Source organism: Eubalaena glacialis, chromosome 9 (genome assembly GCF_028564815.1).
Source record: "Eubalaena glacialis isolate mEubGla1 chromosome 9, mEubGla1.1.hap2.+ XY, whole genome shotgun sequence".
Taxonomy (NCBI): Eukaryota; Metazoa; Chordata; class Mammalia; order Artiodactyla; family Balaenidae; genus Eubalaena; species Eubalaena glacialis.
In genome coordinates, this window is record NC_083724.1 from 105775370 (window position 1) to 105799599 (window position 24230).

Consider the following 24230-nt stretch of genomic DNA (forward strand, 5'->3'; position numbering starts at 1 on the left):
TCACAGGATGACCAGAGCATTATTTAAACATCTCATTCAGTGGGTTCCACTGGCTTTGGCCCTATTTCATACTTAGGGTCTAATTTTCAGAAGTCTTCCAGGATGCTTTCCTCTTCTTTTGTCCTTCCCTTCCCTTCCTTTACTTTCTTTCCAATCCTTTAATTTCTTATGATCCACTGCAAAATGAAATATCTCACTGAGATGTATGTTTAGAAAGTGGAAGTGTTCCATAATAAAGCCCATCTAAGGAGCATTTCTGAAGATTACATCTAGACATGTATATACACTCATTCTCTACCTGTACTACACATATACACATATCTGTACTTATATCTGTAACCGGATCTAGTTAATTTGCAGTGGCTGTCTACTTGCTTGCCTAATGCGATGCTTAGAACCATAGTTTCTTAAATTTGGAAGGTAACCCAGTTTGAAAAATAAGAGGCAGAAACGTTGCACACCTGCATCAATATCTCCTTTCAAGAACTTGTCTCAAACCTCATCTTCATGTTGACATTGAGTAGAGATGCAGAGATCTAGAAAATGGAAAGCCAAATACATTGTCCTGTGTTAAAATTATTTTATTCTCCACTATGCACAAAGACCTGTGAAATATTTTCAATTTTCCCTATCATCACCTCTTCTTAAAAAAAGGAAACATTCAGTGACCCTTAAAGTAATTCATAACTTTTAATATTTTTTTTTTCTAATACAGAAAATGTCATGATTCCAGGGGACAGGAAGCCTGGTTACTTTTTATTTTAAGCAATTCAAATGCACATCACATTGTGCATGAGTTCTCATTCCAAATTTATTTATAACCATTACAATTAGTATACGTTTTAAATAAAACCAACAATTCTAGGTCCTATTCCTTGTTCTGCTGCTAAGTATATATCTACTTTTTGCTTTGTGCCTCAGTTTACTGGGAAAGAAAATGGTATTTTGAAATGTCAAATAAGACAGACTGGAAAACACAGTTAATCCCTGCAATTAAAAAAGGAATACTACAGTTATAATCTACTATTATTAGCAGTTCTAAGAGATCACCAAAAGAATGCAAGAATAATGGTCAGGCTCAGAAAAACTTGGGGAGTGAGAACAGACATGGGTAAATACAGAACAAGCACTTGGCAGCCCCATCTTTGGAACTTAGAGTGCTCACTGTGTGACTGGGTGATGTCAAGAACATTGTTTTAACAGCAATACACTCCCCCACTCTGCCGGGAATGCATCACTATTGGCATTGGAAAAGCTGTGTCCTTGGCTTGGCCATTGATCATCTGAGTGACAGGGACACATCACATCTCTTGCCTAGTCTTCCTTCCCTAGCTTGGAGCCAGAAGAGCATTTCTCAGACTGGAGTAAGAATTTAAAAAGAAGAATTTCCTTGTATATACTACTAATGTGGACTCAAATTAATTTTGTTACACAAATATGTACAAAAATAAATTATGTATAGACTCCTTATGTTTATTCCTTTTATTAAACTGTAACTCCCATTCAAACTTGGAAATTAAGTACAAATAAACACAGTAAAGTCAATAACACTCAAAGTAAAATTAATTTACTGTGATCAGTAAAGTTTTGTTGAAACTAAATCTCTGCTCCCAATGTGACTCTAGAACTGGCTACCATGGTGCAGAAGCCTTTGAGGTCAGCATCTCTCTACTACCACAGGCGCCAGATGACTCACTCCTTCCACTGATTTCTTCTATTCAAGTAAACACTTCAGTCGTACATCATTGTGTACAAATGTGACGTTAATTTGCTTCAGGTGTGACAAAGCCATCTGACTGTTCTTTTCTCTCTGATTCTTTAAAAACCTGGCACCCATAATGTTGGAAACCCCACTGAAAATCTTGGCACTGAAATTGCGTGCAGAGCTTGATGGCACAGGTGTCATTCAGATGATCCCACATATTACTGTATTAACTTTTAAGATTATCATAGAAATGAAAGCATAAAAAGAGATTCTGGTGACATCTCAAACACTGGAGAATATACCTGCCCAACCCTAGGGTTCCATGGATCTCAGACTGAGAAACTAGTGCTCCCTAAGTCCACTTCTGACATTCACATCTCCTGAATCCGGGAAGAGTGTCTATGATTACAAGCTACAATCCTTATTTTTGCCAGTAACTTCAGATTCTGACCCGATCTTCCTTGATGAAATGGCAGGAAGTCAGGTCGACTGGTTTGATGGTCTCCCACTCCCTTTCCCAGGTCAGTCTGTGAATACACCAAAGGACAGTGGCCGGAGCAGGAAGGGGAAACAGATAGGCTACATGCTGGAGAATGACCTCAGGGTAGCAGTCCAATACGTCAAGAGCTGCCGGAAGAGCTCTCTCCCTTCTTAGTCTTAGTGGGTGTTTTTGAGTTCCAGGGCAGTGATGTTTGGAAAAGCGACTTGCACCCTGCAGTGGGTGCTCATAAGCACGGCATCCTCCCCCCTGCCTCCACACTCACTTTCCCTCTTCCCCTCTCACATTGGATGGTTTTCTGGAGCACTGTGGAGAAAGAAGGGGTCGTTTCTCCTGCCCATAGAGTATCACAAAGAAGGAACTCATGACAGAGAATCTTGCAGATGCTGAAAACATTGGGAGCTAATCAATAACCTTGGAGTCCTCCAAAACCATCACATGGGGGAAATATCCACAACAATGGGGAGACCTTTACCAGTTGCCCCCCCAAGACTTTTTGAATGTTGAAAATGTCAACTTTGCAGGAAAGTCTTTCTTTTGCTTTCAAGAATTAAGAGAATTATTGTTTTCTCTGTTTAGAAACTAAAATTCACATGGTCACCTCGGCTCACTTCCGAGGTCATCGTTTCCTCTGCGGGCCAAGTAGATGAGGCAGGCAAGGGGACTTATATTTCATGTGTAAGGGTGAGACTTCTAAATAGAGCTCATGCTTTTGAAACATCTTAAAAGGATTAAAATTACTACTTATGTCATCGTATCCATATCTCATCCACCCATGAGGGATGTTTGCAACCAACCTTTGAACATCACTTCTAATTTTCTCAGTGTGGCCCCCAGATCAGCGGCAGCACCTGGCTGCTTGTCAGAAATGTACATTTCGGGGCCTCACCTCAGACCTGCCGAATCGGATACCCTGGGGTGCAGCTCAGCAATCTGTGCTGTAACAAGCCCTGCCGGGGATTCTGACCCCAGCTCAGATTTGAGGATCGTTGTTGGAGACAGCTGACAGCGGTGGCTCTCAGCCTTGGTTCATAATAGAATCATCTGGGGAGCTTTTAAAAATCCTTGATGCCTGGGCCTCACTTCCACTCCAGTTAAATCAGGTTATCTGGGAGTTGGGACTCAGGTATTAGTGTTTTTATAGCTCCTCGGGTGATCCGACATGCTGAGAATGGATGCCCTTCACACCCTTGCTGCTCAAAGTGTGGGTGTGGCGAAGCTGCGTCAGTGTCTTGTGAGAGCAGTCTGCAGATGCAGAACCTCGGGCCCAGCTCCCGGCCTGCCGAGTCAGAATCTGCATTTCACAAGGTCCCCGATGATTCCTGCCCACTGTACAGTCTGAGAAATGCCGGGCTGTCATCAGGGCTACTCTTGGTTACTGAGCTGCTGTACGCATGGTGTGTCTGCTGTCCTGTCTTAACCTGCGATTAGTGATGTGACATCTCATTTTTCTTTCACAGGATACAACAGACTACGTTGCGTACGTAGCTAAGGACCCTGTTAATCGCAGAGGTAAGCGATGTGTGACTTTCGTCATCTCTCACTCATGTGCAGCCAGGCTTAACAATGGATACCAGATGGTCCTCATGATCTCAGCCCTCTTCATCCAAACGAACAGTGTCACATCGTACTGTTAGCGATAATTGAGGTTTGCAGGCAGTGAAGCGTGGCGGCACACCCGGCTGGGTTAGGAGGTGCTGGATGTCTGAGAGCTTTAAACACACACCTGTATCCAGATGGCTAGAGCTTGGTACACCTGACCTGCGCATGGCAGCTCCCACTCATACTCTGAAGGTGCCCTCAGTTACACCTGAAGACTTTGCAAACCGCTGGCCTCCTGCCCAGCTCCAGCTCCTGTGCGTCCACTGCCAACTAAGTCTCCCCGAGAAGCCTCATGCTGCTCTGCATGGCCCTGGAAGCCAGTGTCCAAGCTCAGGTGCTGCCCACTTACACCCCGCAAAGGTGCTAGGGCCTCAGACACAGGCCGGGTAGGGGATTTGAAACATCCAATTACTTCCCATCTTCATGGAACCTTTATTCCCAGACCCTCCCTACATACCCACCACCCCATTTCTTTCATCATTTACAATACCGAAGGGTCCCCCCCTCCAATGTTAACTAGCCTGGGCAGGTGGGCTGATTAGGGGGCGCTACCCTTGAATCCCGGGCAGCCACCAGGTGCTGCACAACTCCAATTTAGAACTCACTGACGAAGGTCACCTGTGGGGTTTGTAACACTACAAATGGCACTTCCCTCTACCACCCATTGCTTCCCCTCCTCCTCCCACCCTCTACCCCAGGTACCCATTGTTAAGATTTCCTAGTTGGCTTTGCAGAAGTTTTATATCTGTCGATATACATATATATATATATATACTCTTCTTCTTTTAAAATTTCACCTCAGGTGAGATTTTAGCATTCTGTTTTCCCACCAACCTTGGGGGAGGGGGAGGTGGCAGGCTGCACTCATCCCAGAGTTAACACTTGTTGAAGTTCTTCCTTTATTTTTGTTTGTTCTAAGTTAACTTCAAGTAATCCTAGACTTTTTCTTCACATCCTTAATGGCTCCTAGGTCAATGGTTCTGAAAATGAACCATACTTTATACCTGGGGAGCTTTAAAAAAATCTCAACGCTCAGGCCTCAGAGAGGGGTACCCAGGCAACTGTATTTTTTAAAAGCTCTCCAGATGATTCCCATGTACAGCCAGGGCTGAGGAATCAGGCTCTAGGTCCAGACCCTGAAGGAGTTTAACCCTGTGCAGTTTGACTTAGGGCCATGGAAGCATCCAAGCTGATACCTTGTTTCACGGCTGTAAACCAGCAGCACCTTCTGCCCTTGTCAAAGTACCACAGTACCTGCCACAGTACCTTTTCAAAGTCATGGAAATCAGGATCTACTCTATGTGCTCGGTGGTTGCTGGACCAGCTCCCTTTGGGACCCGCATGCAGTGCTAGTGTGAAGACAAACGCCAGACCTCTGCGCTGTTGCTGGTGCTTTGGGGGCACCAGCAGCATAGGGGTCCTTTGAGAGGCTTGATAGGAGATGATCACTCCCTCCTTCCAGTTATCTGTTGCCCGTAACAAATCTTAATGGCCTAACAGCCATCATTTAAAAATATCTTTTGATATGATGAAGTATCAAGCGTCCAGGCGGGGCTCAGTTGGCCAATTCTTCTGCTCTCTGTGGCATCAATGGGGTATTGGGTGGTCTTTGGCTGGTGGCTGGCCTGATCTAGAGGGTCCAAGCTGACTTCACTTCCACGCCTTGGACCTTGGCAGGGAGGACTAGAAGTCAAAGCCAGCAGGGTCCTTCTCCCTCTGCAAGGAGTCTCAGGGCCCCTCCAAGTGGCCCCTGAGTCAGGGCAGTAGGACTTCCCACATAGCAACTCTGGGCTCCATGATGCCAAAGTGGATGCCAAAGACCAGGCACTGCTTCATCTCTGTCATAGTTGACTAGTCAAAGCTGTCCCAGGCAGCTCAGATTCAGGGGAGGGGAACCAGACCTGCCCTCCGACAGGAATTTGCAGCCTTCCTTATCCATCACGTCTCTGTTCCCACACGTACACAGGCAGCCCCAGCCTCCTGGGAGGCAGTGTGGGAAGGGAGGGGAGTCATAGATCTGGCCATGAACAGTATCTCAGAGCACGCTTTGCCTCCATCCGATATGTGTCCACCCACCGTTGCCTCCTTCCTCAAGGAGCTGGGGGAGGGCTCCCCTGGCTGCTCTCTTCTCTTTCCTCCTGCCCTAGGCCAGGAAGAGAGTTTAATTGAATAAGAATGGCCTCTGCCATGCAGGAGTCAGATTAGCAAGAAATTCTGGGAGTGAATGTTCTTATTTGGACTCTTAAATATCCAACTCCCCACGCAGAGGCCCCAGTTGATGTGCTGACCCCATTGTGGTTCCCTGGCTGCAAGCAGAGCTCCTCAAGGCAGGCAGGCATCAAGGCACATTTGGAGCCCAGAAAGTCTCCTGTCAAAATCCTTCAGAGATGGGTCAAAGTCCCTCACTGTTATCATTTATCCTTTCCACACTGATTCCTGCTTATACATTCTGGTGTGTGTTTTTGGGTAATCTAGCAGTATTTACAGTGAGAAAAAAATTATATTTTTCTCTCTAGTATCAAGAATCCATGGCTTATATAATTAATCTGGTAGAGGGCAAAGGATCTCTGACCCATGTCATTAAGCTCTATGGTAACCACCACCATCTTGAGGAGATAGGGATTGCAAATGAGTGAAGTTTCATGAGGTTGGCACCTTATAGCTGAAAGGCAGGGCTGACAGGAGACCTGGAAGGTGACTACTGATATATGTAGGATAAAACGCCCAACAAATCAGGCTTTGCTGGATCCTAATATACCATTTTCTTTTCACATTGGAATTTGTATTACTACCCAAGGACTCCCATTCCCTGCAACCTAATGTCTCTTGGTTCAGAATGGACTGTTTGGGTCACAAAAGTACATAAAAAATAATGTCCTAATTAGACATATGGCTGCCTGCAGGTGGCATGTACTTCCTATAATTTATAACCACAATAGCATCCCTGTTCAGGCGCCTTCTGGAACTCCTGAACTTGCATGGAAAGTCATATCCTATGGTGCTGACCTGATGGTAGAGAGGCCTGAGTGTTCAGCCCGTATAGCTTCTAACACATCCTGCTGCCCTTTCCCCAGGATTTCCTGAATAAGGAGGAAATGTGGTGACTGGGCTTGAGAGGGAAGCCCCCCGTGGACTACTGCCTCGCATGGCTGCGCTTCCTTCTCCAGGCTTCTCTACTAGCTCACGGTCATTTCAACACTGAATTTAGGGTTCCTCTGGCCTCAGACAGTTGTAGGCCGCAGGAGGTGACTTTCCGGGAGAAACTTAAAGAGTATGAACTCCTTAAATAATACAGCACCTTCTCTGGCTTTTCTTTCCCCTAGGAGTAAAACCTCTTCTGTATAATAAGTGAAAGCAGTGATTTATTTTTTTAAGCCAGGAGGTTAAATTCCATCTCATAACACTGTGGTGGGAGGTTAATTTTCCTGTGACTGAATGATTAGGTTGTTTCCCATATCTGGCTATTGTCAACCATGGTTTTTTGTTTTTTTTTTTAAATAAACAAGCCAGTCCCTGGGTTCTAAATACCCTGTGCCAAAGACTGTGAATGTTCCTGCGTAGCCCAAGCTTCTGGATGAAAGTCAGACTTGTGTAATTACCAGCCTGCTGCACATCTCTGCTCAGAAGCCTCCTAGCCCCCTCACCTTGACAAGCCACAGAGCTAAGTCTTTCCACCACAAAGTATCTGCTTGTCTCACTCATCACGACGTGAGCTCACTCCTGTTCTATCCCCTGTCTCGTTTCCTGTGATCTCCCCTCACCTCCACTCCAGCTCCACTGATCTTCTGGCTCTTCCTTGAACATGTCAAGCAAGCACCTGCCTCAGGGCCTTTGTACCTGTTGAGCCCTATGCCTGCAACATTCTTAGACTAGACCTTCCCATGGCTCACTCCCTGACTTCCTTCAGGCTTCTTCTGCGATGCCACCTCCTACATGGCTTTCCCTGGTCATCCTACATGTCACCCTACAACATCATCCTCATCACCCCCTTTATTTCACATTATTGTCTTTATGGTTGTATTAGTTTCCTGTGACTGCTGTAACAAATTACTGCAAACTTTGTGGCTCAAGACAACAAAAGTTTGCTTTCTCACAATTCTGGAGGCTAAGGGTCTGAAATCAAGGTGTCAGCAGGGTCATGCTCCCTCCAAACATTCCAGGGGAGGAGGCTTCCTGCTTCTTCCAGCATCTGGTGGCTCCAGGAGTCCTTGGCTTGTGGCTGCATCACTCTAGTCTCGGCCTCCATCTTCACATCACCTCCTCCTCTGTGTCTGTGTCACCTCCTCTTCTGACCCTTATAAGACACTTGTCATTGGATTTAGGGCCCACCCTAATCCAGAATGATCTCATTTTGAGTCCTTAATTACATCTGCAAAGACCCTTTTTCACAGGTTCAGGGGGTCAGGATGTAGAGAGGGCTTTGTCTGCTGGGGGGCACCATTCAACCCATTCTAATGGTATATTTTTCCTTCTTTATTTTCAGTGTCCACCTTCTAGACTATAAGACCGGTGAAAGCAGGACTCTGTTTTGTTACTTGTTGTATCTGGAGATCCTGGGGCAGAGCCTGGTACAGAGTTGGTGCTCAATAAGTGTCTATTGAGTGAAGTCTGCAGTAAATATTTTGTACATTTGCCTTGTGCTCATGTGCAAGAATTTTCTTAGGGTTTATACCTCTGGGACAAATCACTGTGTTTTGGGACATCTTCAGTTTTTTTAGAAATGGTTATTTCACTTTATAATTCCACAAGTGGCACAGGAGGGCTCCTTGGCTTCAGCTCTTGTTCAACACTTGGAATTTCAGACTTTTAAATCCCTGCCAGTCTGATGGGTGCAAAATTATCTCCTCATAAAGTTTTAGTTTTCCACTCTGAGGCTAGAACAGATATTAAACAACTCTTAATTAAGAGCATGGGAGCTGAATCTTGGAGTTCTTACCTGTCTCAGATCAAAAAAATCTGGAACAATGAGGAACATGTGGATATATTAAGTGAACAGACTAGGGTTGGCTGAAAACTATGCTTGAGTTTGGAGTCTCCAGTTCTCTGGTAAGAATCCACTGGTGTTCAGTGTTCCTTTTAAGGGGTGAGAGTTGTCAGCCCACTAAGAGGAAGAGACAGCAGTCATTGTTTGGTAGGATTTTTTTCTGATTAGGTAATGACTCCAGGTGTCTCTGAGGTTCCCTATGTCAGTCACCAGTTGGTAGAGAACTTGGCTATGAATTGGAACTCTTGGAGAGTCTGTGAGTCTAGATAAGAGGACAGTGGGACAGTCTGAGATGGGACCCCTTCAAGGGCTGGGCTGCCTTGTGGAGGCCAGATGGCTGTGAAGTGTGAGTTGGGTTGGTGTGGGCGTGGGTGGGAGGGGTCGTGACTTCTTAAAAGAGCAGCACAGATCCTGAGAGGTTTTCTGCTCATACTTGCAGAGTCGCCCCATGGAAACAATGCCCACTGAGGTGGGGTGGCCCATCCCACAGGGTGTGGAAGCAGCCACTGTGGTGGGAAACACATGCTGGAGCCTCTGTCTATAGTCACTGATCTGAGATAGAGCGGGTATTACCCTATAGTCATACATAAATTGTGCAGTGAGCCAGTGACACCCTTTCTGTATGTCAGCTGCTCCTGACCACAGAGGGGGTGGGGAAGTGGGATCTTACTTTTACAAAGCAAAAAAAAAAAAAAAAAAAAAAAAAAAAACCAACAATAATCTAATCAGCTAAGATAAGGAATCAACCCCTCCAGACTCAAAATGATTAAGAAAAATATTTCAAAGATGGAAGGATGAATTTCTATCCATCATCATTAGTGATGAACCTCACCCAAAATATTTATCTTGCTTTGAGATAATAAATGACAGTGTGATGCTTTCAGGGCCAACAAGACATCTTAAACTTTATTTTATCTTTATTGTATCATTTTTAACATCTTTTAAAAGATATTTTTATAATATGCATACTATTATATTGACACGGGAATATATGTTCATAGTTTATAAATAAGTAGATACATATTTGAGACACATGCTCAGTATAGTAAAGAGTTCTTCACTGGTAAGCATGAGAAAATCTTGACAATTTCTTATTTACAGAAGTAAAGCCTTTTTTGGTGTTTGGTGCATGTGATAGGCATTACTAGTGCTCACTGATGTCCTGACCTCACTCCTTCCAAGCTCCCAGGAGACTGTACCACCAGCCTCTCCTGGGTGGAGGAGGAGCCAGGCGACAGTTCTGTGTGAGAGCAGAATGGATGAGGCAGTTAGTGCTGGCGCAAGGCCCTGCTGTCTCTTTCTTCCCTGGCTTGGGAAGAGGCCTTGTGTTGAAATTCAGGATTGAAAGATCAAAGCAGCTTGGTTCATGGGGTCACCACCTGGAGAGTTGCCCAGAAATGAACAAGAAAGAATGGGATTGTTTTCAGCCACTAAGATGCTGGGGCTGTTTGTTATTGTGGCGTCACTTGCCTGTGCTGACTAACGGAGCAGCCATCCCAGGCAGGGCTCAGAGAGCTAGCTCAGATGAATGGAGGCCCCAGTTGGCCTGCAGTCCATTTATCAGTCAGATGGCCAGGGCAGCCTTGAACACCGATGGACAGGTGCAGCCACTGGCCTCTGGACTTATTTGGAGCCATTGGGAAACTTGCGGAGGGACTTCTGACCTGCCAGTGTCTACTGTGCGGGGAAGATGTGTGGTTGACCTATTAGGAGGCTGCTGTGTGAGGAAAGACGCTGTGTCCCAGTTCTATCTGGTATGATTACAAGGGCCACAGCACATCCTGCTCTCAAGTGGCTCATCCCATGTGGGGAGTGGCCTTTGTGGTGAGGCCTGATGAAGTCCCCTCACTAGTGTCAGGACTGAGCTGGCTGCTGTGGGGTCTGAGCTGGCTCTCCTGGAAAGCGACATCAGCCTTGCTTATTGGTCAGAGAGAGAGACCAGCATGGGCAGACAAGCACCCCCCACCCCCACCCCGGAGACCCCCCCCCCCACTACTTCACCGCTGCCAAAGAGCCCGCCCCCTTCGGAAGGGATAGAATGAGGAGTGATCCCATTTTGCTGGTCCTATGTTTGTTTTGGGCCACGTTTTAGGTTTTACAACATCATTCTGAGTCTTGATTCTGGGTCCCACCACTCTGTACCTGCCTCTCATCCAGTTCTTCTCCTTCTTGCTCATGAATGACACCTCCAGCTCCATCCTTTCCTCATGGGATGTAAAACAAGCAGCCCCGATGGTTACCTGTGGCGAGAAACTCATCATTCCTCACACACACTGAGTCACACAGGTGAGGTTAGAAGACAGTGGCTTTTAGCTAAAGACTGTTGCAACAGTCAGAGAAAATACAGGTCCAGAGAGACCGTCAGCCCAGGGTTAGTTCTGGATTTGGAGTGGGTTTCTGGAACACAGAGAGGCCGTTCTACAGAAGGATCCTCAGACCTAGCCAACAGATGACGTTTTCACGGTCCACCGAGGAATGAGCCAGGCCCCAGAGCCTGGAGTCGTGATTTAATTCTGCATCTGCAGTTCCTGTCACCCTCTGGTATCTAGACCAGATACCAGGGCTCCACCCTCACCAAGTGAGGGTGCTTCCACCCAGAGCCCTGCATCTTCCAAATGTCCCAGGAACTGATGTAAAGAAGACCCACTTCCAACCTTGTGTTCTCTAGTGTGTAGAAGATGAGGGGGCCGTGTGGATTGATCATATGGCCCCCTCTGCAGAAACCTTGCTCTTCATTCACTAAGGCTAGGGCACTGCTTTCCTCCTTAGAAGAAAAATAAGCTTCACTTTCTTGGCCCGTCCCCAGCTGTTATTCTGTTTCTCCAAAGTACTGGCCAGCCAGTTCTCTTGGCTGGTGCTGATGCTGCGTGGAGGGGTCAGGTGTGGCTGGAAACACAGGGCAGGTGGGGGAGCCAGGTGTCTTTCTCTCACTCTGTCTTAGACTCCTACTTCCTCATTGGCTGGAAAGACACCTCCACTGCTATCCGTTAACGAACAACCCCATGACTCCAACAGCTGCTTAATATGGCCTTGCTTTGTGCCTAACCGGGTTGATAATAAATACTAATATCAATAATAACATAAAACAATATCAACACTCAATAATAAAATACAGCCGGGACACCTGTCTCCTTGGACAAATCCCTTGGCCATATCTGAGGTAGGGCTAATGTATCCAAGGGATTGCATTGCAGTCTGAAGCGGCAATCCAGTTACACTTGCTCTTCCCAGGAAATGCTTGTCCCCGGGTCCTCAGGAGCATGCTCCCTCCTCGAGCCTGGCGAGGGAAGAAGCCTGAGGCCCCCCACCCTAGCAGCCACCATCAGGGTGAGCTCTGTGGCGCCTGGCTGTCTTTGTGCGTGTAGAAGGCGGCATCGTGATGGAAGAGCGGCCAGACTGTGGAGGTGGTGATGTCTCTGTTCCTTCCCTCGCAGTTCCCACCTTAATGAGTCCTCTTTCTGTGCTCGCTTCTCCTGCAGCAGAGGGATGCTTCTGCATCTCCCTAATCACTGCTGGGGAATGGCCACCCCTGTAGCAATGCCTCTCCTCACTGCTGGGCACCCGCTGTGCTCCTGGAGGAACCTCCTTGAAACACAATTGTATCCTAACTGGTGGCAAGAGAAAGATGGAGTGTGACACATGCGTCTGTCATTTTCTCCAGGGAGATGCCTTTATCCCGTTAGTAACAGAGCATGTCATGCTGGTCACGGGACAACGTGAAGGGGCTGGGACTCTTCTGTGGGATGCCATGGACGTGTGTCTGGGGAGAAGACATTCTACTTTCTTGTAGAGCAGAGACGGGACCTTCTTCAGTGCCTTCCCCCACTCAACCCTCTTTTCTCCGAAGGTTCTGCATGGATTACACCACAGCCTGGCCACCAAGACAACGGGCACCCCAAAGGGGTTAAAGGTTGCTACAGGTCACTAAGGGGCTCTCGTCCGGCTGCCAACTCCCCTTTTCTGAGAGCTGGCATGAATATCCAGTCTCGTCCAGTGTAGATGCAGGTGGCATGTGGTGGGATGGTCATAGTGATTAATTAATATCCCTTTAAACTCATCTTAAAAGGTTGTTGATCTTATTGCTTTGAGTTGCCACATCTGGTGGTGACACTTTACTCTCACTAGGAAGTAAGCAAACAGCTTGCTCTAAGTCCATCGGATACCTCAGGACTCATTCAATAAGAGCCGGTTTAAGTCCATTTGTTAAGCCTCACGGGGTCTTAAAGGGATTCATTTCTTGTTACTATCAGGTTCTTTGTCTTGTTAAGGTTTCCTTCCAAACCCTGTTTCCCTACTAAGTTCTGACTTGATATTTTATAGACTCTAAAGCAATAGAACAGCAATCAAGTTGAACTTTAAAATGTTAAAACGTACTTACAAATAGAACCTTTACTTTTGGAGAGAATAGGCTATTAAGAAATGGATCTCTGCGGTGAAACGGTACCGCTGGGGGCTCTCAGGGATTAAGCTGCACGCAGAGCTGACAGGACATGTCATGAAAGGCACCTCCTTGTCCCTCTCTTCTTCCCTAGGCTGCGGGCTTTCACCCTCAGGAAGGAGGAGCCTGGGTAGCTCCAGTGTCTATCTCTAATGAACCTGTGTCCCTTGCTCCTACAGCTTGTCACATTCTGGAATGTTGTGACGGGCTGGCCCAGGAGGTCATCGGCTCCATCGGACAAGCCTTTGAGCTCCGGTTTAAGCAATATTTGCAGTGTCCTTCCAAGATCCCCACTCTCCACGACCGGTGAGTAGCGCTGTGACACCGTTTGCAGTGGCCTCTCTTCATTTTCTGACCTTTCCCCTTAAAAACACTTGAAAGGAGGAAACCACAAAACCACCTCCCCGAGGAGTGCTCTGAACAGACACAGTTAATCACAGGGCTTCCTGGGCCCGGAGACACCTGGCTGGTGCTTGGCCATGGCTCAGGAAACTGACAGATGGAAGCCGACATATGGGCGATGCTCCCAATGTTTAGAAAAACATTTTCTTGAAACTATAGTGACAGTAGCCAAGGTTACAAAAAAACACATTGTAATATGTTTTTGTTCTGTTTCCTCTGCAAGCACGTGATGTTTCCTTATGTCGCCTCCTTGGGTTGGTGTCACCACAGGTTCCACCTGTCCCATGGTCCTTGTCCTCAGGGTTAGCCAAAGTCCTGATTCACAGGCTCCCTTCGTGAGGCCCTCTGCTTGGAATGACGAGCATTGATTCTGCTTTATTGGCTTTCGTAGCTTTCAGACTTGATGGCCTGTGTGGCCCTGGGCAAGTTCTTTAACCAATCTGGGTCTCAGCAGTTTTCTCTGTAAAATAGGAATAATAGTGGCTTGGCAGTATTTAAAGAGTTAACTGAAATAGTACATGTAAACAGGAATTGTGAGATGTTTAGTTTATTATAAAAAATGTTCAGAGTCTACCCTTGAGTTTCCTTAGGAGATAAGAATATTCCATGCAGCATTAAAAAAAAATAATATAGGGCATGTTGGTTATTCAGTCACCTGTCCTACTGAAAGCCTATTACAATGGTGTGTTTGCTGTCAATAAAACTTTATTTCTCCTGAATTTACTTTTTATGTTTTCTCCAACTTCTGCAGCCACATTCCAGGACTTAGTTGTGAAGGCAGTGCCTACCTCTACCTTCATTATTATGAAGTCTCCTTTCATCTCTCTGAAGTCTTCACCTTTCTTGAAAGAGACTTTTAATTTTTTTTCCCTTTATCCACTGGAAAATTTCTGTTAAGACATTCATTCTGGAGGTGCCTGTGAAGGCCCCATTTTTTCCCGGTTGATAAAGACTTCTGAAAACTCATACAAGTTGTGTGAAAAAAGAGTTGGAAAGTGGAGGGAACCCAATAGCCCTTGGCAGGAGAGTGGGTGAACAAAAAGTTCTAAATTTTATATTATAATGGGACATAGTCATTAAACAGAATTCATCAGTATATGTGTATTACCAGAATTAATCTCAAATACTTTAAATGGAGTGAAAAAGGATATGAACCATCTATGGAAATTCTAAAAACACATAAACAATTGTATATATAGTTTATGGATAAGTGCATGTGTATAAAGAGTATAAAAACATGCAAGAATATTACATACCAACTCTAGGACATCTGAGGATGACAGGGACATGGGTGGGCTTTAACTGATTTTGTTAAGTGTATTTCCTCCCTAACATTTTATAACAACAGTGTTCCAATATACAAAAAGAATTTGCAAGGAACACCTGTATACCCACCGTCTAGATTCTACCATTAGCATTTTACAGTTAATATCATGTATTTTTTCATCTAAAGCAAGTTTGACAAGTTTTATTTCTTTAAAAAAAGGTATCAAATATAGCAAAATGTTCACACTTGTTTAATCTCGGTGGTGGATGTGTAGGTGGCTTTTATATTAATTTAGGCTTTTCTGTACTTTTGAAATGTTGCAAAGAAGTCAAATAAATCCTATTAAAATAATATGTCAAAAAATGAGTGGGGGGAGTTAATTGAACTACCATGCTTCTCCAGGAATATACTTAAGGTATGAAGTCCTGTATATGTTTCTATATAATAAAGTTTGAAGAAGTTTTGGGGAAAGAGAATGAAGTAGAGAGATCTTATCTACCGAGAAAACTTTCAACCCAATATGCAAGTAATGGTATAACATTTCTAAAGCAGAGCAGGAACAAGGGGACCTGTGTTCCCTGACATCAGTCTCATCTTGTCTGACAAGCTGCTTGTTGTGTCCACTGAGCAGGTCTGAGATCCAGGGAGCAGGTGGGAATGCACCACCTTCTGTCCCAGCTGGGGACATCCTGGGCCATGAGAGAATGCACTTTGCTTCCAGCTGCCATGTCCCTCTTCCCCTCCCTGCCCTGTTATGGGGACCCTGGACTGTGGAGGGCACTGGCCCATTTTCCTTCTAGATTTCCCAGGGGCCAGCAAAACAGGAGGTTCTATTTGTGAGCAGTTCTCCTTGGGTTTTCTGCTCACTTGCTCAGGCCATTTCTCTTCAAATTGGGCATGAGCTGGAGGTATGAGAATTGGCACAGTCAGCTTCTTTGTCCACATTCCTCGGAGTAGAGCTGGGGACAGGTGAGCGTGGAGTGAGTGGGGCGGCATTAGGTCCCAGCAAGCTGCCCCAGCATCTCAAAGTTTCATGTTGGTGGCACATGACTTCCTCTTTCCTTCTTCTCTTGCTGCTAGTGAGTGGATGGCTTTACTTATTCGTGAGGTATTTTTTGTTCATTGTATTAATTATTGGGGGAGAGACTCTGTGATCTGGATTCATCGCCCATCTCCAACTGGAAATAAAAAATAATACTTTTAAATGAATGGGTTTTTTGGTATGGTATGAATTTCCTTAGAAGATTTTTTCCTCTGATTTTTCTTGCAGAAATCTAAAGTTATTTTCAACACAAAACCAGAGAAGACAATGAAAAAGAATTCAAATGTAGCCAAAGCTCCATTTATTATTTTTTAAAAATTTGATATATAGTTTATTTATGATAAAATTACCCTTTAAGAATATACGGTTCTGTGGTATTTAGTATTGTCAAAGATAGCACGAGTACAATCATCACCACTATCTAATTCCAGAACATTTTTCATCACCCCAGAAAGAGACCCCATACTCATTAGCAGTTACTCTCCATTTTCCAACCCCCTTTCCCCAGACAACCACTACTCTACTTTCTGTCTTTATTGATTTGCCAATTCTGGACATTTTATATAAATGTTATCATACAATATGTGCCTGACTTCTTTCACTTATTGGAATGTTTTCAAGGTTAATCCATATAGTAGCATGTATCAGTATGGCATTTTATTTTTTAGGGCTGAATAATATTCCTTTGTATGCATATGTTAACTTTTGTGTAGTCATTCATCAGTTTATGGACCTTTGGGTTATTTTCACCCTTTTGTTCTTATGAATAACGCTGCTATGAAGATGTGTACAAGTTCCTGTGTGGACAGATGTTTCAATACTCTTGGGTATATAACTAGGAGGTGAATTGCTCACTCATATGGTAACTCTATGCTAAAATTTTGAGAAGCTACCAAACTGTTTTCTGAAGTGGCTGTACCATTTTATATTTTCACCAGCAATGTATGAAAGTTCCAATTTCACCGACGTTTGTTATTGTCCTAGCTATCCTAGTGAGTACAAAGTGGTCTCTGATGGTGCTTTTGATTTGCATTTTCTTGTTGACTAATGATGTCAAGCATCTTTTCATGTGCTTATTGGCTATTTGTATATCTTCTTTGGAGAAAGGTCTGCTCAAATCCTTAGCTCATTTTTAAGATTGAGGTATTTGTCTTTTTATTGTTGACTTGTATAGAAGTTCTTTATATATTGTAGATACAAGTCTCTTTTCAGATTATATGATTAGCAAATATTTTCTCCTATTTTTTGTGTTGTCTTCGCATTTTTTTGATAATGTCCTTTGAAGCACAATAGTTTTTAATTTTGATGAAGTCCAGTTAATGTACTTATTTTTTCTTTGGTTGCTTTTGTTTTTGGTGTCATATGTAAGAAAGCATTGCCTAATCCAAGGTCATGAAGATTTACATCTATGTTTTCTTCTAAGTTTTAGCTCTTACTTTCAGGTCTTTAATCCATTTGACTTAATTTTTGTATATGGTGTGAGGTAAGGGTCCAACTTCATTCTTTCACAAGTGGCTATCCAGTTGTCACAGCACCATTTGTTGAAAAGACTATTTCACACTATTTCACACATTGAATTGTCTGGGCATCCATGTTGAAATCAATTGACCATAAATGTATGGGTTTATTTATGGACTCTTAATTCTATTCCATTGATTTATATGTCTATCGTTATGCCAGTACCACATAGCCTTGAATAGTATAGCTTTATTGTTAGTTTGAAATCAGGAAGTATAAGTCCTCCAACTACATTCTTCTTTGTCAAGACTGTTTTCACTATTCGGGGCCCCTTGCAATTTCAGATAAATTTTATGGTCTACTTTTACAAAAAAGGCAATTGGGATGTTTATAGAGATTGTCTTGAATCCGTAGACCAATTTGAGGAGTACTTCCATCTTAGCAATATTTAGTCTTCCAATCCCTGAATGCAGGATGTATTTCCATTTATTTAGAGTTTCTTTATTTTCTTTCAACAGTGTTTTGTAATTTTCAGTGTGCAAGTCTTGCACTTGCTTTGATAATTTTTACTACCAAAAGAATAAATCTTTTGTTCTTTTTGATACTATAATAAAAGGAATTGCTTGTTAATTTTATTTTTTCATTGTTAATGTATAAAAATACAATTGATCTTTGAATATTCATTATGTATCCTGCAAACTTACAGAATTCATTTATTAGCTCTAATCATTTGTGTGTGTGTGTGTGTATTCCTTAGTATTTTTTATATACAAGATCATGTCCTGGGCAAATAAATATAGTTTTATTACTTCTTACTTCCTAATCTGAATTCTTTTATTTCTTTTTATTCTCTAATTGTCCTGGCTAGAATCTCTAGTACAATGAATAGAGGTGGAAAGACTGGACAACCTTGTCATGTTCCTGATTCTAGGAGGAAAGCATTCAGACTTTCACCATTAATTGTGTTCTTAGCTGTGGGCTTTTCATAGATGCTTTTTCAGGTTGAGAAAATGCCCTTCTATTCCAAGTTTTTTGAGGGTTTTTATCATGGAGAAGTGTTGGATTTTGTCAAATGATTTTTCTGTGTCTATGGAGATGAGTATTTGGTATTTGTTTTTATTCTAATGGTATGACATATTACATTAGTTGATTTTTGAACGTTGAACCAATCTTACATTGCTGGAAGAAATCCCACTCAGTCATGGTGTATGATTCTTTTTGTATGTTGCTGGACTTGGTTTGCTAGTATTTTGTTTTCCATCCATATTCATAAGAGATATTGGTCTGCAGTTTTGTTATTTTTTTCTTGTGATATCTTTGTCTGGTTTTCATATCAGGGTAATACTGGCATCATAGACTGAGTTTGGAAACTTCTGTCCTCTTCTATTTTTTTGGAAGAGTTATGAAGAATTGCTGTTAATTCTCCTTTAGATGTTAGATAGAAATCACCAAGAAGCCATATGATTCTGGGCTTTTCTTGGGATGCAAGATTTTGATTACTAATTTAATCTCTTTATCTGTTACAGTTCTGTTTAGATTTTCTATTTCTTCTTGAGTCATTTTTGGTGGATTGAGTCTTTGTAGGAATTTTTCCATTTCATCTAGGTTATCTAATTTGTTGGCATATGATTTTTAATAGTTTCTCTTATAATCCTTTTAATTTCTGTGTGGTTGGTAGCAGTCTTTCCTCTTTCCTTCCTAGTTTTGGTAATTTGAGTCTTCTCTCTTTTTTCTTGGTCAGTCTAGCTATAGCTTTGTCAATATTGTTGATCTTTCTAAGAACCAACTCTTGGTTTCATTGCTTTTCTCTATTGATTTTCTACTAACTATTTTATTTATTTCCACCCTAATATTTATTCTTCTTCTTTCTGCTTGCTTTGGGTTTAGCTCTTACTTTCTAGTGTATTAAAGTAGAAGGTCAGGTTATTGATTTGAGATTGTCTGTTATCATATAGACATTTACCGTTCATAAATTTCCCTCTAAGCATTGCTTTACATTCAGCCCATAAGTATTAGTATGTTGTTTTTGTTTTTATTCACCTGAAAGTTTCTTCCAATTTCCCTGTGATTTATTTTCTGATCCATTTGTTATTTAGGCATGTGTTGTTTAATTTCTACATATCTGTGAATTTCCCAAGTTTCTTTCTAGTATTGATTTCTGCTTTAATTCCATTATGGTCTGAAAACATATGTTGTATGATTTTAATCTTTTAAAAATTTTGAGTCTTGTTTTGTGACTTAACATATGGTCTATCCTGGAGAATGTTACATGTGGACTCGAGAAAAATTTATATTCTGTTATTGAACGGAGTGTTCTATAGATGTCTGTTAGGTCTAGTTGATGTATAGTGTTCAATTTTCTATTTCCCAATCTTCTCTCTGGTTTTCTATCCATTATTGAAAGTGGGTATTGATGTCTTCAAATATTAGTACTGCACTATTTCTCCCTTTGATTCTGTCAGATTTTGCTGCATATAGTTTAGGGTCTGTTGTGAGGTACATATAGCTTTATAATTATTGTATCTTCTTGACTGGTTGCTGTTTTATCTTTGTCTCTAGTAAAAATTTTGTCTTGAAGTCTATCTTGTCTGATATTAGTAGAGTTACCACAGCTCTCTTTTGGTTACTGTTTGCATGAAATACCTTTTTACATCCTTTTACTTTCAACCTAAATCTTTAAATCTAAAATGTCTTTCAATCTAAAATGTGTCTCTTGTAGAAAGCATATAGTCAGACCACGTTATCTTAAAAATCCATTCTGCCAATCTTTGTTTTTTAATTGGAGTGTTTAATGTATTTACATTAAATATAATTACTGATACATTAGGATTTTACCTGACATTTTGCTATTTTTTTCTATATGTGTTATGTCATTTTTTTGTCCCTTTGTTTCTCCATAACTGCTTTCTTTGGTGTCAAATAAATATTTTATGAGTGAACTCTTTTCATTACCTTCTTTTCTTTTCTTTTTTTTAAACTGTCTTTTAAAAGTTATTTTCTTAGTTGTTGCCCTGGAGATTACAACTAACATCTTAATTTGTAACAATTTAGTTCAGATTAACACCAATTTAATTGCAATAGTATACAAAAATTTTGCTCCTATGTGGCTCTATTTCTCCACCTTCCATTGTGCTGTTATGTTATGAAGATTCCATATTTATACATTGAATGCTTATCAACACAGGTTTATAATTATTGCTTTATTCAGTTGTCTTTTAAATCAGAGAGGAGAGGAAAAGAGTTATGGACAAAAACTACATTTATACTGTTTTAATATTTGCCTATGTTTTTAACTTTACCATTATCCTCTATTTTTTCATGTGACATGAATTATTGTTTAGTGGCTTTCATTTTAGCCTGAAGTACTTCCTTTAGTATTTTTTCGTAGTGCAGATTTGTTAGTGATGAATTTTCTAGGTTTTTATTTATCTGGCACTGTTTTAACTTTTGATTCATTTTGGAGGATAGTTTTGCTGGGTATAGGCATACCTCAGAGATATTGAGGGTTTGGTTCCAGACCACTGCAATAAAGTGAATATCACAATAAAGCAAGTCACACAAATTTTTTGGTTTCCTAGTGCATTTAGAAGTTATGTTTACAATATACTGTAGTCTATTAAGTGTGCAATAGTATTATGTCTAAAAAATAATGTACACACCTTAATTATCAATACTTTATTGCTAAAAACTTTATTGCTAACCATCATCTGAGCGAGTTGCAACCTTTTTGCTGGTAGAGGGTCTTGCCTCAGTGTTGATGGCCGCTTACTGATCAGGGGTGATGGTTGCTGAAGGTTAGGGTGACTGTGACATATTCTTAAAACAAGACAACGATGAATTTTGCCACACTGATTGACTCTTCCTTTCATGAATGATTTCTCTGTAGCATGCGATGCTGTTTGATAGCATTTCCCTCACAGAATTACCTTCAAAATTGGAGTCACTCCTCTCAAACCCTGCCACTGCTTATCAACTAAGTTTATATAACATTCTAACCCTTTGTTGTCATTTCAACAATCTTCACAGCATCTTCACCAGGAGTAGATTCCATCTCAAGAACCCACTCTCTTTGCTCATCCCTAAGACGCAGCTCCTCATCCATTAAATTTTTATCATAACATTCCAGCAATTCAGTCACATCTTCAGGCTCCATTTCTAATTCCAGTTCTCTTGCTATTTCCACCACACCTGCAGTTACTTCCTCAACTGATGTCTTGAACCCCTCAAAGTCATCCATGAGGGTTGGAATTAACTTCTTCCAAACTCCTGTTAATGGTGATGATTTTACCTCTTTTCATGAATCATGAGTGTTTTTGATGGCATCTAGAATGGTCAATCCTTTCCAGAAGTTTTCAATTGACTTTGCTCAGATCGATCAGAGGAATAACTACGTATGGCAGCTACAGCCTTATGAAATGCATTTCTTAAATAATAAGACTTGAAATTGAAGTTACTCCTTGATCCATGGGCTGCAGAATAGATGTTGTGTTAGCAGGCGTGAAAACAACATTAATCTCATTGGTATCTCAATCGGAGCTCTTGGGTGACCAGGTGCATTGTCAATGAGTAGTAATATTTTGAAAGGAATCTTTTTTCCTAGCAGTAGGCCTCAATAGTGGGCTTGAAATATTCAGTTAACCGTGCTGTAAACAGATGTGCTGTCATCCAGGCTTTGTTGTTGCATTTATAGAGCATAAGCAGAGCAGATTTAGCATAATTCTCAAGGGCCCTAGGATTTTCAGAATGGTAAATGAGCATTGGCTTCAACTTAAAGTCACCAGCTGCATTAGCCCCTAACAAGAGAGTCAGTCTGTCCTTTGAAGTTTTTTTTTTTTTTAACATCTTTATTGGAGTATAATTGCTTTACAATGGTGTGTTAATTTCTGCTTTGTAACAAAGTGAATCAGTTATACATATACATATGTTCCCATATCTTTTCCCTCTTGCATCTCCCTCCCTCCCACCCTCCCTAACCCACCCCTCTCCTTTGAAGTTTTAAAGCCAGGCATTGACTTCTCTCTAGCTATGAAATTCCTAGATGGCATCTCCTTCCAATATGAGGCTATTTTATCTGCACTGAAAATCTGTTGTTTAGTGTAGCCACCTTCATTAATTATCTTAGCTAGATCCTCTGGATAACCTGCTGCAGCTTCTACATCAGCACTTGCTGCTTTACCTTGCTCTTTGATGTTATGTAAATGGCTTCTTTCCTTCAGCCTCGTGAACCAACCTGTGCTAGATTCAAGTTTCCTTCTGCAGCTTCCTCATCTGTCTTAGCCTTCATAGAATTGAAGAGAGTTAGAGCCTTGCTCTGCATTAGGCTTTGGCTTAAGGTAATGTCGTGGTTGGTTTTATATTCTATCCAGACCATTAAAACTTTCTCCATATTAGCAATAAGGCTGTTTCACTTTCTTATCATTCATGTGTTCACTAGAGTAGCACTTTAAATTTCCTTCAAGAATGTTTCCTTTGCATTCACAACTTGGCTAACTGTTTGGCACAAGAAGCCTAGCTTTTGGACGGTCTCAGCTTTTGACATGCCTTCCTCACAAAGTTTAATCTTTTCTAGCTTTTGATTTAAAGTGAGAGACATATGACTCTTCCTTTCATTTGAACACTTAGGGGCCATTGCAGGGTTATTAATGGGCCTAATTTCAATACTGTTGTGTCTCAGGGAATAAGGAGGCCAGAGAAGAGGGATAAAGATGGGGGAACAGTCAGTTGGTGGAGCAGTCAGAACACACATTTATTGATTAAGTTTGCCATCTTATATGGATGAAGTTTGTGGCACCCCAAAACAATTACAATAGTAACGTCAGACATGACTGATCACAGATGACCGTAACAAATATAAGAATAATGAAAAAGTTTGAAATATTGTGAAAATTACCAAAACGTGACACAGACACAGGAAGTGAGCAAATGCTGTTGGAAAAATGGCACTGAAAACTTGCTCAGTGCAGTGTCGTTACAAACCTTCAATTTGTGAAACATGCAAATTGTGAAATCTGTGAAATGCAATGAAGTGAAGCACAGTAAAACGAACTATGCCTATATAGAGATCTTGGTAGATAGTCTTTTTCTTTTGGTACTTGGAATGTGACATCTCACTGCCTTCTGACCTCCATTGGTTCTGATAAGAAATCCACTGTTAATATTATTGAGGATCCTTTGTATACGAAGAGCTGCTTCTCTCTTGCTACTTTCATGATTCTTTCTCTTTGGCTTTAATCAGTTTGATTATGAGGTGTCTAGGTTTGAATCTCTTTGTTATTCCCCATTTGGTCAGACAGCATTGTCATGTTTGATTTTTTGTTTCCTTTAGTTCTCAGAACATATTGAAAGTAGCTAATTTAAAGTCTTTGTCTAGTTAGTCCAAAACCTGAGTTTCCTCAGGGACAGTTTCTGTTGATTGCTTTTTTTTCTTGTGTATGAGCCAATTTTTTTTGTTTCTTTGCATCCCATAATTTTTTGTTGAAATTGGAAATTTTAAATAATATAGTGTGACAACTCTGGAAGTCAGATTTCTCCCCTCCTCAGGTTTTGTTGTTGCTGTTTGTTGTGGTTGTTTGTTGTAATGACTTTTCTAAACTAACTTAGTAAAGTCTGTATTTTTTGTCACATATGGCCACTGACAACTCAGCTCAGTTCATTTATTAGACAGCTAATGACTGAAAAGAGATTTCCTTGAATGTCTGAAACCACTAAGTCCCACAGTTTTTGCTGAGGGGTTCTGTGTGTGTGTTGGGGCACTCCTTCAACACTCAGTTAGGCAGCTGACAACTCTGCGTTAGCTTTTACTTCCTGCTTGTGCAAAGCTTCAAAGTCAGTCA

At 41.8% G+C, this 24230-nt stretch overlaps 1 protein-coding gene across 1 annotated transcript in view; it reads left to right on the top strand.

Moving 5' to 3' along the window:
• Window positions 1-24230, top strand: part of SHC3 (SHC adaptor protein 3) — a 142913-nt gene that overhangs the window by 85225 nt on the left and 33458 nt on the right. The window contains exons 6-7 of the mRNA XM_061199383.1: window positions 3665-3716; window positions 13408-13534. Coding sequence (XP_061055366.1) covers window positions 3665-3716; window positions 13408-13534 — 179 coding nt within the window. The remainder of the gene's footprint in view (window positions 1-3664; window positions 3717-13407; window positions 13535-24230) is intronic.